The following is a 14,265-nucleotide window of genomic DNA, read 5'->3' on the forward strand; positions in this document are numbered from 1 at the left end:
AACTCCTGTATTACTTAAGTCTTCATTACAAACCAAGAGTATGAATAACCCATAAGATTTCCTGTGTTGGCTTCCACATTAAATTGGATGCTGCTTTGTAATTATTTGATGTATTTGTACTGTGACTCTCACACCCATAAGGAAAACTTCTTTTAACTGAAACAAACTTGCAGAGAGCAACACTTCAAAAGAAAAATGTGCCCGATGTATTTTTGCATCTGGATAGAAGAGAATGAAATAGTATAAAGAAAAACTGACAGAGACCGTCCCAGGATTTGCACTGAAGTACAGCAGGAAACATTAATCATGGTAAATGAAGTTTAAAGTCAGTTTGTGTATCGCAAGTAGTCATGGCATGTCCTGTTCATGATCTATTTGCTCCTCCTCTCCCCAAAGTATTTACATTTACGCATCTACTACTTTTGGCCTCATTAAACAGTCAATGATCATATAATTCCTGCTGAAAATACACTGGAAAAGTGCATTTACAAGTTACCACTGACACAACTCACATAATGCAAGTCTATGCGAGATTCTCAATACAACACATTATATTTCTTGAATACAAAAAGTACAGACCATATCAACAGCAGATAGACTGAAGCAATAACATCTACATTGGGTTCACTACTTTGGTTGAAAAAAGAAATAAGGTAAAACAAACAGGAGATTTACACCCAAATCTAACCTAAACTGATACGACGCAAGTTTCCCAATTGCTGATGGGAACTACTGCAGAATTCACCATTTGTTCCTATAGAGGCAAAATTTTAAGTGTTTCACCTGCACTCACTCCAGGCAATTAGGGGTGGTCAGTTATGATAATACAACTAACAATCAAATGAGATAAGTTTGCACAGTCTAAATTCAAACCTGCCGGAAAGGGAGAAAAAATGTTTATCAGCTAGACACATGGAAAGTCACAGCATGGATGGAGAAAGAATTGGAAATACATCACACTGGGGCAGGAAGCACTGTTCTTTTAAAATTATATGGACAGGTCTTCAGCAGATAGTAGTTAGCAGTCATCATACTGTTTGTGCTGTATGTTCCAAGATGACAATTATAAATTAAATGAGACAGTTACCCATCCATTGAGTATATTATCCATTTCTGAAAACTGCAGAGCAAGATGGTAAGGAATGTGCTGGCTTGGGCAACTAAATCTCAATCAATTGCTCAGTTCACTTTTGAAACTCTCTCCTACAATGGTCTTCATAAGAAGTATGAGAAATGTCACAGTATCTCCCTTACACATAGGCCAGGAACTTACTCTATATGACCTCGTATGAATAATGCCAATTTAAGTGTAATAATAAGGCCCAGGAAGCAGAGAGGGAGAAAATTAGCTTGAAGCATATTCAACACTATTTCATGCGTCACTTAAAAATGTTGCAGTGTTAAAACAGTTGCCTTTCAGCTGAGGTGTTCATCATTCTTTGTTCTGGTGAATGCAGAAATCTCTACTGCAGTATGTGAAGAGTCGAGGAATTACTCATTGGTGGTACTTCTTTTGACCATCAATTAATTCACATTCATATCTGATTTACTTATTGTCACGTGCATTTATTGCAAATACAGTGAAGTGTTGCTTAGTGTCCACACTCACCGGCACCATCGTAAAACACAAACTAAAGCAAAAAAAAACACAATATAAAAAGACAGAAAAATAAAAGTTTTTTTTCCACAATTTGTGGGATCTGCCCTACCAACAGTATAACAACAACTACATTTCAAAAGCATTTAATTAGCTGAAAGCAATTTGGGTTCGTCTGAGATTGTGAAAAACTTCATTAATGCTACCTTTTCTTCTGAAGGGCACTACACAAAGTAATTGTAAGGCAGCCATTGAAAGGATACAAGTTGTGGCTCAGTGGTATCACTTTTGCAGTCAGCCAGAAAGTTGTTCATTCAAGGTCTCACTCTAGGACTTGAGCACAAAAATCAACCCCAACATTCTACTGCAACAAAGGAATCACCAATTTTGGGAATAAAAGGATCTCAGTTGGCATTTCATCCCAAGTGGAGGCAGATGATCACAAAGTATTATTTAATTCGCTAGTCTCATGATCAATATTAACCCATCAGCATCACAACAACAAACAAAGAAACTATCATGTTTGTAGAAGCTTTCCCTGGACAAAATGGAAGCCTTGTTTCACCACCGTAACTATGACCAACCTTCTTAAGTTCTTCCCAGGCAGTGAAGTGCTTTGGGATATCCTATAGTTAGGAGAAGTTCTATGGGAAAGGTAATGCTTTGCTTTCAAAATCCAAAGATCAAAACTTGTGAGACTAATGCAAGGTAGTCTTATACAACCATAGGGTATATTGTTACTAAAGAAAGAGCAACTTTTCCAAGACAAGAGAAAACTGGATTGCCAGAGCTGCAATGGCAGCAACAGCTTTTAATGGTTAGCTCGGGGTCTTCTTTTTATTAGTTGCTTGGTATTACAGAACTTGAGCATTCCTGAATAAAGAACTGTTAAAGCTTTTTGCCTTGCAGTCATCCAGATAATTCATCAGAATACTAATAACATTTTTACTAAATGACAGTGGAATACGAACCGGTTTTCAAGTGGACTCTGACCGGTAAAGCATTTCCATGAGAATGCACCAGTTAATGACAACTGACTTAACTGTCAGGCTTTGCTTCAGTTTCAAACCAATCAACTTGACTCAGATTTCCTCAGGACAAAACTAGCAAATATTAGTCACCCGTTTTGTTGAGTTGAAACAGGCACACTGCACATGAGATGAAATGTTTCAACAAAGTATACTTATTATTTGCTTCATGTTTGCTAGAAGGGGGTGGGGTGAATTGTTTACCAATGTATTTTCTGTCACATTTGACAGAAACTGCTGTTTGAACTCATAGCAGCTGTACCTAAATAAGGCCATCAAAGTTTCACATTTGGGTTTGATCTCGTGGGCTGATGCTTCAAATTTTGCATTCATCCTTCCAGCGCAGTAGAAGCATGAACTTGCTCTTTGCCATATGCTCTTCTAAAAACCAACAAGATGACTTGCCGAGTCCAAATATACATGCAATTCAATGACAAAATGAAAGTAAAAAACTTTGGCTGCGGATAGTCTGCTCGAAAGGCCAAACCACTTTTGCTCCTCAAGTGTATTTTTTACAAAAAAGTTGAATTTTGAGATTGTTTAAATGACTAGTAATGATGAACCTCACTCCAATAGAGAAACAGGATGATGGCAAATAATTAGAAGAGCCAACCATGGCTATCAACTGTGCAGAAATTAAAAGAGATTGCAAATACGAGAAAACATTAAATCAATTAATTTTAAATGGGTCAGGATAGTCAACTGTTTCACAACAGAGGGTACCATCAATCCCCACTACTCTGAGTCATCATAGGAGTTTTTTTTTAAATTTATCTGATTTTCAGTTCTGGGAAAATACAGACCAAAGTTTCTGCACTTAAAAAGGATTATTATTTATTACAAGTTAACAGACTCCAGCTACAGATAAACAATTCTGAACTAAGGAAAGAAATGGGTGTTACAGGCAGAAGGTCAAATGGGGAAGCAGTTTAGTTGTCTCTTCACAGGATGTGCTCAGATGGTTCTTGTGTTGATCAGAATGCTGCCTATCGGTCTCTCTTCTATGGATGCTTTCACTGGCTTGCAGGAGGCTCAAGGTTCATACTTATAAAAGATCTGTGACTCACGAATTGAAAAATTACAGTTTACAGCATCTGTTAAAAGGAAGATGAATTAGTTTTCTTCAGGCTTACCTGCAGACAACAGAGGTCCTGACCTGATGTAGATTGTAAGGTTTCTCACTATCTCATTCAGACCCCTAAGCTGTTCAGTTACACAAGATCCAGTGATATAATTCTTAGTAGGAAGCAGCCTTTGTCGTCAGTAACTGGTCACTAGTCCACAAACTATTTACCTACTCAATACTAGCTGAGCTTCCACACACATTTAGCTCCAATTCATTTACAAATTACACTTCAACTACTGCTTGAACAGCAGATTTGTAAACAATGCTGACGTGTGTCAGGGTACTTGCTTTTAAAGCTACAGTAATAATTAAACCAGCTTTTTTTTTCCAAAAGTCTTCTTCCCCATTTCAGTCCGCAACAAGAAGTACAGAAAAATAAAAAAAAACTCAACACAATAATATGTTGAAAGGATCCATTCCTTTGGACTTTGTTTGAAGAACTGTACTTAAATAATTAGAGCTCAGAACCACTTAAAAGCATAATTTGTAATCTTGGTAAATTGAGTTAAGCCTTTTACCTACACTGTCGTTTACATTTGTCTTTGGTTGGAAAAACATTTAACTAACGAGGACAACGCTCCGCATAAAGTCTAATTGACCAAATAGTTCTTGCTCTACCTGAATGATTCACATCAGTATATTGATTAAACCTATATACTTAGCATAGTAGCCCTGCTACCATACAAGTAATAATCAGGTCTGAGCTAATAATTAGGAGAATATTTGTTAAATCCTGTGGTGGCAGTTTCAGAACTTTAATTCACTTTAAAGAAAACTTGGATAAGAAAAAGTTATCCATAAATTCCAGCTGGTTCATTACTGTCCTAAAGGAAAAGAAACCTGCCATCCTTTCCTGGTCTGACCTGTGACCCCTATGTCACCCTAATATAATTCATCCTGAATTGCCAGCTTAAAAATAACAAACCTCATGGTCCCAGTGAACACTGGCCAATGCTTTATAGGTTTCTGACCATCTCCTCTGCACAAGCAGAGGCAGTAAATAAATATTTCTTTTTGCGCTAAGGATGCCCATGGCTTGACACTAAGTAAATAGATGAAGCAAAATAAGCATTGCTCCTGTATCAACAATTTGCCAGTGGCCTTCTAAAACAATATGACAAATGATAATAGCATGGCCATCTCACCATGATCCAGGCCATCACTGTAGCCAAACAAGTCAACCCAATGTCCACCAACTAACTTTACCAAGTTTGGTAGTGCACACAAGACTACATTAGGATATTTTATGTGATATTTCGTTAAATTTTGCTGCAATCACAGTTTTAGATGGTTCACTCAAGAACATAAGCATTTTGACAGCTTGACTGGAGCTGACCAAAAGGGAGGTGAAGAGGTTTAGAGATTGTCCTTGAACTTGAAGCTTAGACAGCTGCAAACGCAAGTCACCCATGGTGGAATGCTTAATATCAAAAATATTGGAAGCCGCCAGAATTTGAGAAACCTGGCCTCAAGCAAGGACTAAAATCATCAGAGAGAGTGACATGAAATCAGAATTTGAAATTAAGGATAATGATTTTCAAGTAGCAGTGATGTTGGAGCTAGGATCAGACTTGGTTGAGTTCTTTTTACATCAATAAATGCAGTGTGTGCATTGACTGCCCATTCCTAATTGACAATATGGCAGCAAACTGCTTTCCTAAGGTCTTGCAGTCCACGTAAAGTAGGTATATTCAGTGTTGGAGGAGAGGGTGTTCCAGAATTATAGCTTATCAAAGTTGCAAGTCAGGATGCTAAATGCTTTTTTTTGGGGGGAGGGGGGAGGAGGGGTGTCAAGCTGCTGTTGTTGGTGTTCTCATGCATCAGCTGTCCTTGTCCTTTACATGGTAGGGGTCACAAATTTAGGAGATGGGGTCCATCGCCTAGACACAACTTACTTAACAGAATTTTAGAAGAGTGTGTGTGTGCGCGCACTTAGATTTTGCTCCATACTTGTTGTCTATTGAAATGGAATACTTGACTATCTATGAAGGCGTGAATGATACTAAACACCATCAATAATGAATCTCCCTTACCCCACTCATTAACAAAATAGCCGAAAATTTTCGACCCTGGGACAGCATCTCAAAAAAAATGCAGCAGTCATGTTCCACAGCATACCCCCTTCAAATGTTATTGCAGGAACCTTGTGAGGGTCCACAGCATTTGGCACATTCAGAGAGTCCAGCCGTTTTTTTGACATCACACTGAGTGACTTGAATCAGCTGAAGACTGGTAAATGAGATGCTAGGGGCCTCTGAAGGAGGTTCAAATGGATTATCCACTCTGCATTTCTGGCTGAAGATGGTCGCAAATACTTTAGCCTGACCTTTTGTATCGAAGTACTGGGCTCTCTCATTACTCAGGATGAGGATATCTGTGGAGCCTCCTCTTCTGGTTAATTATTTAGCCATTCAGAAGTGCAAACAGTGCTGGAAGTGGCAACAGTGCAATGATGAACGAGAACAAAGTGTGGAACTGGAAGAACACAGCAGGCCAAGCAGCACCTCAGGAGCACAAAAGCTGACGTTTCGGGCCTATACCCTTCATCAGAAAAAAGCTTTTTTCTGATGAAGGGTCTAGGCCCGAAACGTCAGCTTTTGTGCTCCTAAGATGTTGCTTGGCCTGCTGTGTTCTTCCAGCCCCATACTTTTGTTATCTTGGATTCTCCAGCAGCTGCAGTTCCCATTATCTCTGATCACAGTGATGAGCCTTGTTCTTACACTATCCAAGGGGGAAAAAAACCTCAGATATTAGATAAAATAATGCTCTTTAAGACAAAGGCAACTGTGTTTTGGATGATCAACATATACAAAGACACAAATAGTTCTAAAGACAAACTACTAAAAGATTGCACATCTTAATCCATTATTTCTAATTGTTCTGATCTCAGCAACGAAAATATTTAAGTAACTTCCTGTAATTAGAGGATACTTCTTGTGCAAACTTCTGAACATTGTTTGCATTGCAACCATCAACACTGATGCTATAATTAATGACAGATTAGCTAATGTAATTTTCAACTTCACTTTTACATATGTTCAATCTTGGGATCCAGGAACATTGTTCCACCATCATTAAGTAGGCTGAAAGATCTGGAGCCCTTAAGACCTCAGTGAGTAAAGACACCACACACAGTGACATTGACCCAGAAAAACAATAATTAGAGGCTGGATTCCCAAACTGTGCCAAATGATAACAGGGAGCTGGCCAACTTAGACATGAAACAGTATTCAAAGGATCCATTCTTTTGTGTCTTTTATTTCAACAGACTGTTTACAAAAAACACTAAATTCATTAACGGATCTCAGCCAGGGTGGCATTAAGGGTGATACAATTCGCTCAGCATCACTGGACGGATAGGTTACGTGCAGTGCCTTTTCCCCAGTCACAATTTAACTCCTAGACAGCACTTGTGGAGAAACAGCAAATAAATTGGCACAGTAGTTTCCTGTACTGTTGAGTGTTCTAAGTTGAATATTTTGAGACAGACAGCAGATGAGTTACTGGAAGCATGTCTTTAAGAAAACTCATCTTCAAAAGGAGAGATAAACTACAAGCAAAAAAACATACACTTTGCAATTAAGGTAACTACAACTGATCACATTAAGAAGTGATTATACAAAGAGATTTATTACAAGGTGAATCAGCCTTCAAATAAGAATTACTAATTTACTGAATAGCCAACTGGGCCTTGCTCACAAAGAGGGAGTTAAAGCAATCTATACTCAAACAATAGTCACAAGAGGAGATCTGTGGCCCCAAACAGTGGTTGATTTACCACAAAGAGCTGTTACATCAAAGAATACATCTGGATGAATTTACACTAATCCTAGATCATTCAGTAAAGTCAACAACATGAGGCAGAGTGATTTCAATATAGGAACTGGGCTGTAAACAGCCAAGGATCATAACCGAAGGGTGGGCTTGTTTCAAGGCAATTTTTGTATTTTTGTTTACCATGGCGACAAAATAAGCACAAGTGCTTCTGGAAAAAAATTCCCACAAAATATGAAGCAAAACAAGGTCGGTAATTCAGGCACATTTTAAAGGAGCATATGCAAATCTTCAGGAATTGATTTTTAAAAAAGATTAAACTTGAAAATTAAAAAAGCTTATAAAAATACTTCAGTGCACGTCATACAGGAAAATAGCTGATTAATTCTGGCCACTTTTGTTTGCTGTGATGTGTAAGCCAAGCAAGAATTCTCACAGCTAAATACAGCGGCTTGCCTGACAAGGGAGACTTTCACAGGCAGTAGTGACGTCAGTTTTGGGCAGAACTGTCGAGGGCTCTGCTGCAGGCAGCGCTGTTACTACGCAGAGAACCAATCACATTCCAGAGCACAACCTTTGAACTCAGCTACATCACCACCAGCTTCCTGTACTTCCTAACTACACTATGCAATGCAGTATGTCTGTCTAGTTATGCAGCGTAAAGCAGAGCCATTTTGTCTCTGTGAAGTTGACTGCAGCTGACTAAAAGCTTAAAAGACAGCTAACCTTTCTCCGTAAAGATACCAATGCTTTCACTTTTCACAAAACAGTCTAACACATGCATACAGACTTTCAGGCAGCAACACAACTTAAAGTTACTCAAAGAAAACTAGCTAAAATTCTTCAAATAAATGTTGAAAACAGGCTCTGTACAAGTCATGTCTACCGTCATAAAATGGCTGCCAAATAACCGACTGGATTCCAATACAAGAAACACAACTGCATAACTTCTTTGGAGCAAATGCAGTATCACCAACCATACAAGTGAAGCTTATTTCCTTGCTGACATAAAGTAACTCATTCAGTAACAATTACATTTGTGTCAGTTTCTCCAAAACAACACTATTCTGATCAACAAAAATTTAAACATTATATTCCCCCTTCAGATTTTTAGATGATACCAATGTGAAACACAAAAAGCCTAATTTCCTTTTGCAAGTAGAATCTGACTAAGTTAGCACATGTTTTCTTAGAATCATTTTAACCACAACAAATAGATCAATCATTCTGAAAAACCATTAATTTCTTTTCCAAATTATCAACCTGCCCCTTTTGGGATAAAGGTGCTCATCACCAACTAGGCACTGTAATTGCTCTTGTCCTTTTTCCATGAGGATTCGTTTAACTACATCATTCAAACTCCAGTTTCAAGCTTCAGTAAATCCATATAAACAGGCATATATTCAGAATTTACCGTCCATACAATAGCACACAACTCAAAAGCATGCACAAAGCTCACTGTGAGAATGAGAAACTGGGACTACAAAATCTCACAGTGTTTAGCTTAAACTAGCAATCCAGTAGTCAAGTTCAAATCTGTTTTACCAACACATGGTCCTCGGTAAAAAAGTGGAACAATGTATTGAAATGGATTATAAAACCAAGCAGCTTACTTTATGAACACAATGTTCAGCAAAAACATTTTATTTTTAAAAAAAACCTTTGTGACTGCAGTTGAAGAGCATTCTGCAATGGCAGGTTCAAGCCCAAGTATCTTGGATAACAGTACAGTTATGCTTGCGTCTGTACCTACTCAAGGGATCATAATTTAAAGCCCCTATTCCAATTCATTGACACATTACTATAATGAAGTTAGGTCAATGGCAATAGGTTTTTGGCAGGGTATCCTCTCAATTACGGAACCCACAAAGCACATATAAGCAGTGCACCTGCGAGTGAGGCAGTTTATTTGTACTATTAAGCCCCTTGTTCTTGTACTGAAGATTAAACCATGTTCACAAGTGAACAAAATCTCCAGTGTGCAGAATGAAAGCTCAAGGGAGTGATGAAGCTTGAAGCTACTAATTCTTTTCAAATGACATTCGAATCTTCAAACGTTAGAGAAAATATTTAGTTTCTGGAGTTTTGTTCAGCAAAACAAAATTACCCTAATTGCTTTATATTGTGTAGTGATGGGAGGTCTTTGCATATTTGAACTTTCCTTTTTATTAAAGAAACATGAAAGGGTCTAAATTGTAGAGATAAAGAACACTGGAACTTACCAGCAACTTCTAAAATGCATTCATAGATCAAGTCTTTCAAACTTGTGTGTCTCTCAACAGTAATGACCAAGCTGATTTTCAACCATAAAAGTGATACAAGTGTAACATTCCGCAAGTGATTGCAAGTTTCTACACTTACCAAATATAGCAGTATTAGCACCATTTTCATTAAACAGGTAGGCAAAATGTTGGTTTTTGAATATTGCCAGAATATGACAAATCACTTGCTACAACAAATCACTCATCCTAAACAAACAGATGGTGAATCTCAATTTGTTTTTACACAATGTGCTAATGTTATCAATCATTTTCTCAGACTATGTAATAATGACACCAGAACCCAAGGTATGGTAGGGTAACTTTATTTACATAATGTCATCTCTTAAACTCTGTAAGAATGAACTCACATCAGCAGCTGTTTGAGTGGCAAAAGATGATAGAAACTGCAACATTGAGTTTGCAGGTTGAAGGGTCAAGTCTGTGACACCAGTGACGGTCTTAGTAGAACGAACAGGTGCTCCCATTCCAAATGTTGGTCCATCATGGACAACTTCTTTGTGAAGCCAAAGTACAATGGCAAATAACCTGCCTGTAGTTTATAATATAGTCGGGTAATATGTCAAGGTACCAAAACATACTAAACGGAATTTGAATCCTTCCAGTATATGCATGCCCATAGATGACACACCAAGTTCCATATTACTGGTGCACTTTTACAACAAATGGGGTAAATCTTAGCAAAGGATACTCTTTCCATCTAAAAAGCTGTTTTCAACACCCACTGACTATAACAGACTGAGGCAGATTGTCCATACTTCATTGTAAGCCACTGTACATCTACAGAAAGACCACTAAACAGCAAGCACAATGTAATTAGGTTTCTATGGAACATTTGTTGAACAAACCACCAAGTTGCCTTAGTTTAGCATGAATTATTCCAGTCCAGTGAAACCAGCCCTAGAACATACCCAAGATCAATCCTACCATAACAAGAGGTTGAAACTTAAACCTCAGAAGGCCATTCAATGGAAAGGGCCACTTATTGACCTAGAGCAAGCCCCACAAAACCTAGAGTCTTGTTTCACTGAAATCAATGAAATACACATACATGTATTCATCTTCAAGCAAAAAGTGAACATTGCAAGTTTAGTACTACATACATGTTTTTGAAATAAATTATTAAACAGTTGACCAAGTCCATCCTTATGTAAATTATTGCAAACTAATTTAAAATACTTTTAGTGGGATTACCTTGATGTCAGGGAAAAGAACATCATCAATGATCACATTTTGAAAACAGCAAACAATAAATATTACTTCCATTGTGGAACATCTTTAGAAGATACAACCATATTACAAAGCTTCGATCTTAAATCATAGGTCAAAGCAACTGAAACTTAAACATCGTCAATTTAACTAAGCTAACTGCTGGAGAATTCATATTTTTAAAAGGACAATTTTCAAAACATCCACAAATTTACAAGTAAACAAAAAATTCTAAATCCAGGTTAGCATCTTTCAATTAAAAGGACCATCTATGGCCAGGTTGTCTGGTAGGCAACAATATCCATTGACCTGTTAAAAGTTCAACAATTATTAAAAGTTATAGAGTCTTCCAATGTAAAGTTTCAACTGTTTAATGCCATCAAGAAATATCTGTAATTTTTGCACCACAAACATGTCATCTGATGCAATGAAATTAGCTTAGATACACATATACAGAATCTGAAGGGAATGGAGTATTGCAAAGTAATTAAAACAATTATAATAAAGTTTAAAAAGATGTATTTAAGATAATAAACATCTTAAAGAAATACAAAAGCATTTTGGGGATACAGGACATAGAAGCATACAAGTAATAACCCAGGGATATGATACAGACAATATTATTCCAATACAGTAGGTAGGGACACTAGCATAGTAAACTTTTCACCAAATTGTGATAAAAATTTACAAAATACCCTAAGACATATACTGAAATGGCATGGTGGTGATAAAAATATAGTCCAAGGAGCAACTTTCCAACAGGCACTTCTTAATTTATCTATAAATATGAATATTTTTTCATTCATACAACTTTTTGTAGTGTATTTACTACAATTTACTTCTATGGGTTTACTATGGACACCAAATCCTCAAATTCTCAAACCCGTCTGCATTGTGAGTAAAATGGTGCATTGCAGCAACAGCAATGACAAGGTCATCTTACTACAGCAAGAAGAACGGAAAGAATATATTCGCTATAATATAAACTAAACAATAAAAGTGGTCTCGGTAGGTTTACATTGTGTTTCCATTGCTGAATATAGGCCCAAATGGCATATCGTAAGTTGGAGAAGCTGAGGAAAAAAAACAGGGTGGGGCTTTTTAGGAATCTCAAGGTCATCGATTAAAGACTGGCTAAAAAGTGGAAAAAATTGTTTTAGATGTCGAGGATAAGCGATTCTAAAGTGACAGTGTTGATCAAAGCCCCCCTCAAAAAATGGGACAGAAAGTCGTGAGCTCGTACCTGGAAGCATTGCTGCGGTCTGATCCGTCGTCTTCGGGATTTTTATCCTCGTTAGACATCATTTTGGGATCAGGCAAGGTTCGGGGCTCGGTTTTGTTCTTGGGTGCACGTGGATGTGGGGTTCCTAAGTGCAAATTTCCCCTGTCAAAGTTGGTGAAAGGCAGACTGTCCACCGGAGTCAGCTGCTGGCTGGTCGAGTTGCAAAGCCCTGACGCAGCATCGACATTGTTCAAACACTCAATACCATTGTCGGCCTCCGACAAGGTCTACAGAAAGACAATTTTTTTTAAAAAAGGGGGAAAATTAAATCGCAAAATAAAAAGGCAAGACCAAAAACAAAGTTGCAACACAGCTTTGTTTCCATCCTCTTAAAAAAACGCCACAACACCAGCACAATTTTAATTACGTCATTTCAGACTATCCTAATTTTATAATAAATACATTACCTATTTAAAAAAATGTTTGCTTCACGAAAAATACAGATTAATAAAGACTGTAAACATACCTGTTCCATATATCTCGAGGTTCGAGTTCCAGTCACTGCTCCGTCGACTAAACTTCGCTAAATCGAAAGCTGCTTTCGCTGCTCATAAAAACCCTAAGAATTAGTCTTACAAGCTGCGATTTTTCATCCTGTTTCTTCTTTTGATCGGTGTTTCTCGCGTGTTCGGGAGATGGAGAAAAACAAACACACACACACACACACACACACACAAAAAGTCGTTCAAAAATGGAGGTGCGCCATGTCTGCAAAGCTCAAAAACAACGACATCTGGGATCGGTCCGCTTGCCGGAAAAAAGAATTTTTTTCTCTCTCTCTACAAACACACACACAGCAAAAAAAAATGGGTAAAATACAAAGCGACCGGGGTTTCTCCGCAGCCCTACTTGAAAGGGCACCTCTGCTGGGAGTTTGCACCGAATCGAAGCGCAGACTGGCTTGAGCAACGCGATGAAGTTGGGGAAAAGTTGCATTAGGTGTACTGGAAGTGCAGTGAATCTCGCCCAGCCACCGCCGCCATAGAGCTTCTTCTCAGCTCTGAGGCTCCCTTCCCTCTCTTTGATTGACAGCAACGACGCTGCGAAATAATTGCAACATTTTCCCCGGACTCAGGTGATGGACCAAGTGAAAAGACCCACCCCTGCCACAAAACAAAAAACCCACAAGAGCTTAAAAGGTAATTGAGCAGGGTAGCCCCCACCTTGAGCTCCCAAAAGATCTCCCCACACCCCCAGCTCAATACAAGCAGCCTATTTCCCCTGCCCACTTGCAACTTTGGCCACCCTCCCTAAGCAGATCTATTCTTTGTCATTCCTCCCTCTTTTCCCCTTCCCTCGTTCTTTCAACAATTCAAATGCCTCCATGGGTGGAAAGATACTTCCTCCTCTGGCCGGAACTGGACTTGCAAGGATATTTTCTTCATTATATTTGGGGGAGGAGGGGTAATGGAGGGGCTACGAGATGGAATTTAAATGGGGGTGGTGGGGGGGGGTCGTGTGAACTCCTTTCAGTAATGGTCAATCACACCAGTCTCCTCCTCCTGAATGAATGATTAGTCATTTTGTCAATTCTTCATGTGATTAAATTTCAAAATGTCATTCTCAAAAGAATATTCAAGAAATAATCCATGCTCAGTCTTGATTGGCATCCATTTTCTTTTTCTTTGTGTAACATATCCCAAAAGATCATCTTTTGTTACATCTCTATCCAAAAAGAAACCAAACTGCACACTTTTCAATGTTTGGTTTCCTTTATGTTTTGTAAGCCCAATGATTTGAACATAAATACCACAGTATGGAAGAGGAAAAATCCTATAACTTGGAGCCCTTTAGATTTATAAATGGTAGAGATCCAAAGACTATATCCAATGGGTCCAACATTGGGTGGCAACTGAAATTAATCAACCTACATGGTGACAGACTGATATGCCAACAGAATTGATTCCTCAACTGCAGGTGCATCCTCAATGACACAGACATCAATCCCTAAGATGCAAATCACAAAGCAG

General features: G+C 38.2%; 1 protein-coding gene across 5 annotated transcripts in view; it reads right to left on the reverse strand.

Moving 5' to 3' along the window:
• The window catches only part of chd2 (chromodomain helicase DNA binding protein 2), a 96,004-nt gene extending 82,424 nt beyond the window's left edge, over positions 1 to 13,580 (reverse strand). For 2 of the 5 annotated variants that reach the window (XM_048562966.2, XM_048562964.2), the window contains exons 1-2: positions 12,762 to 13,564; positions 12,257 to 12,522 (exon numbers count right to left, since the gene is read on the reverse strand). In XM_048562966.2, coding sequence (XP_048418923.1) covers positions 12,257 to 12,522; positions 12,762 to 12,770 — 275 coding nt within the window. In that variant the 5' untranslated portion in view covers positions 12,771 to 13,564. Of the gene's footprint in view, positions 1 to 12,256; positions 12,523 to 12,761 lie in introns of all 5 variants that reach the window. The other 3 variants (XM_059639218.1, XM_048562967.2, XM_048562968.2) reach the window with 3 other exon arrangements.
• Between the last annotated feature and the right edge of the window lie 685 nt (positions 13,581 to 14,265).

Source organism: Stegostoma tigrinum, chromosome 33 (assembly GCF_030684315.1).
Source record: "Stegostoma tigrinum isolate sSteTig4 chromosome 33, sSteTig4.hap1, whole genome shotgun sequence".
NCBI classification, from domain to species: Eukaryota; Metazoa; Chordata; class Chondrichthyes; order Orectolobiformes; family Stegostomatidae; genus Stegostoma; species Stegostoma tigrinum.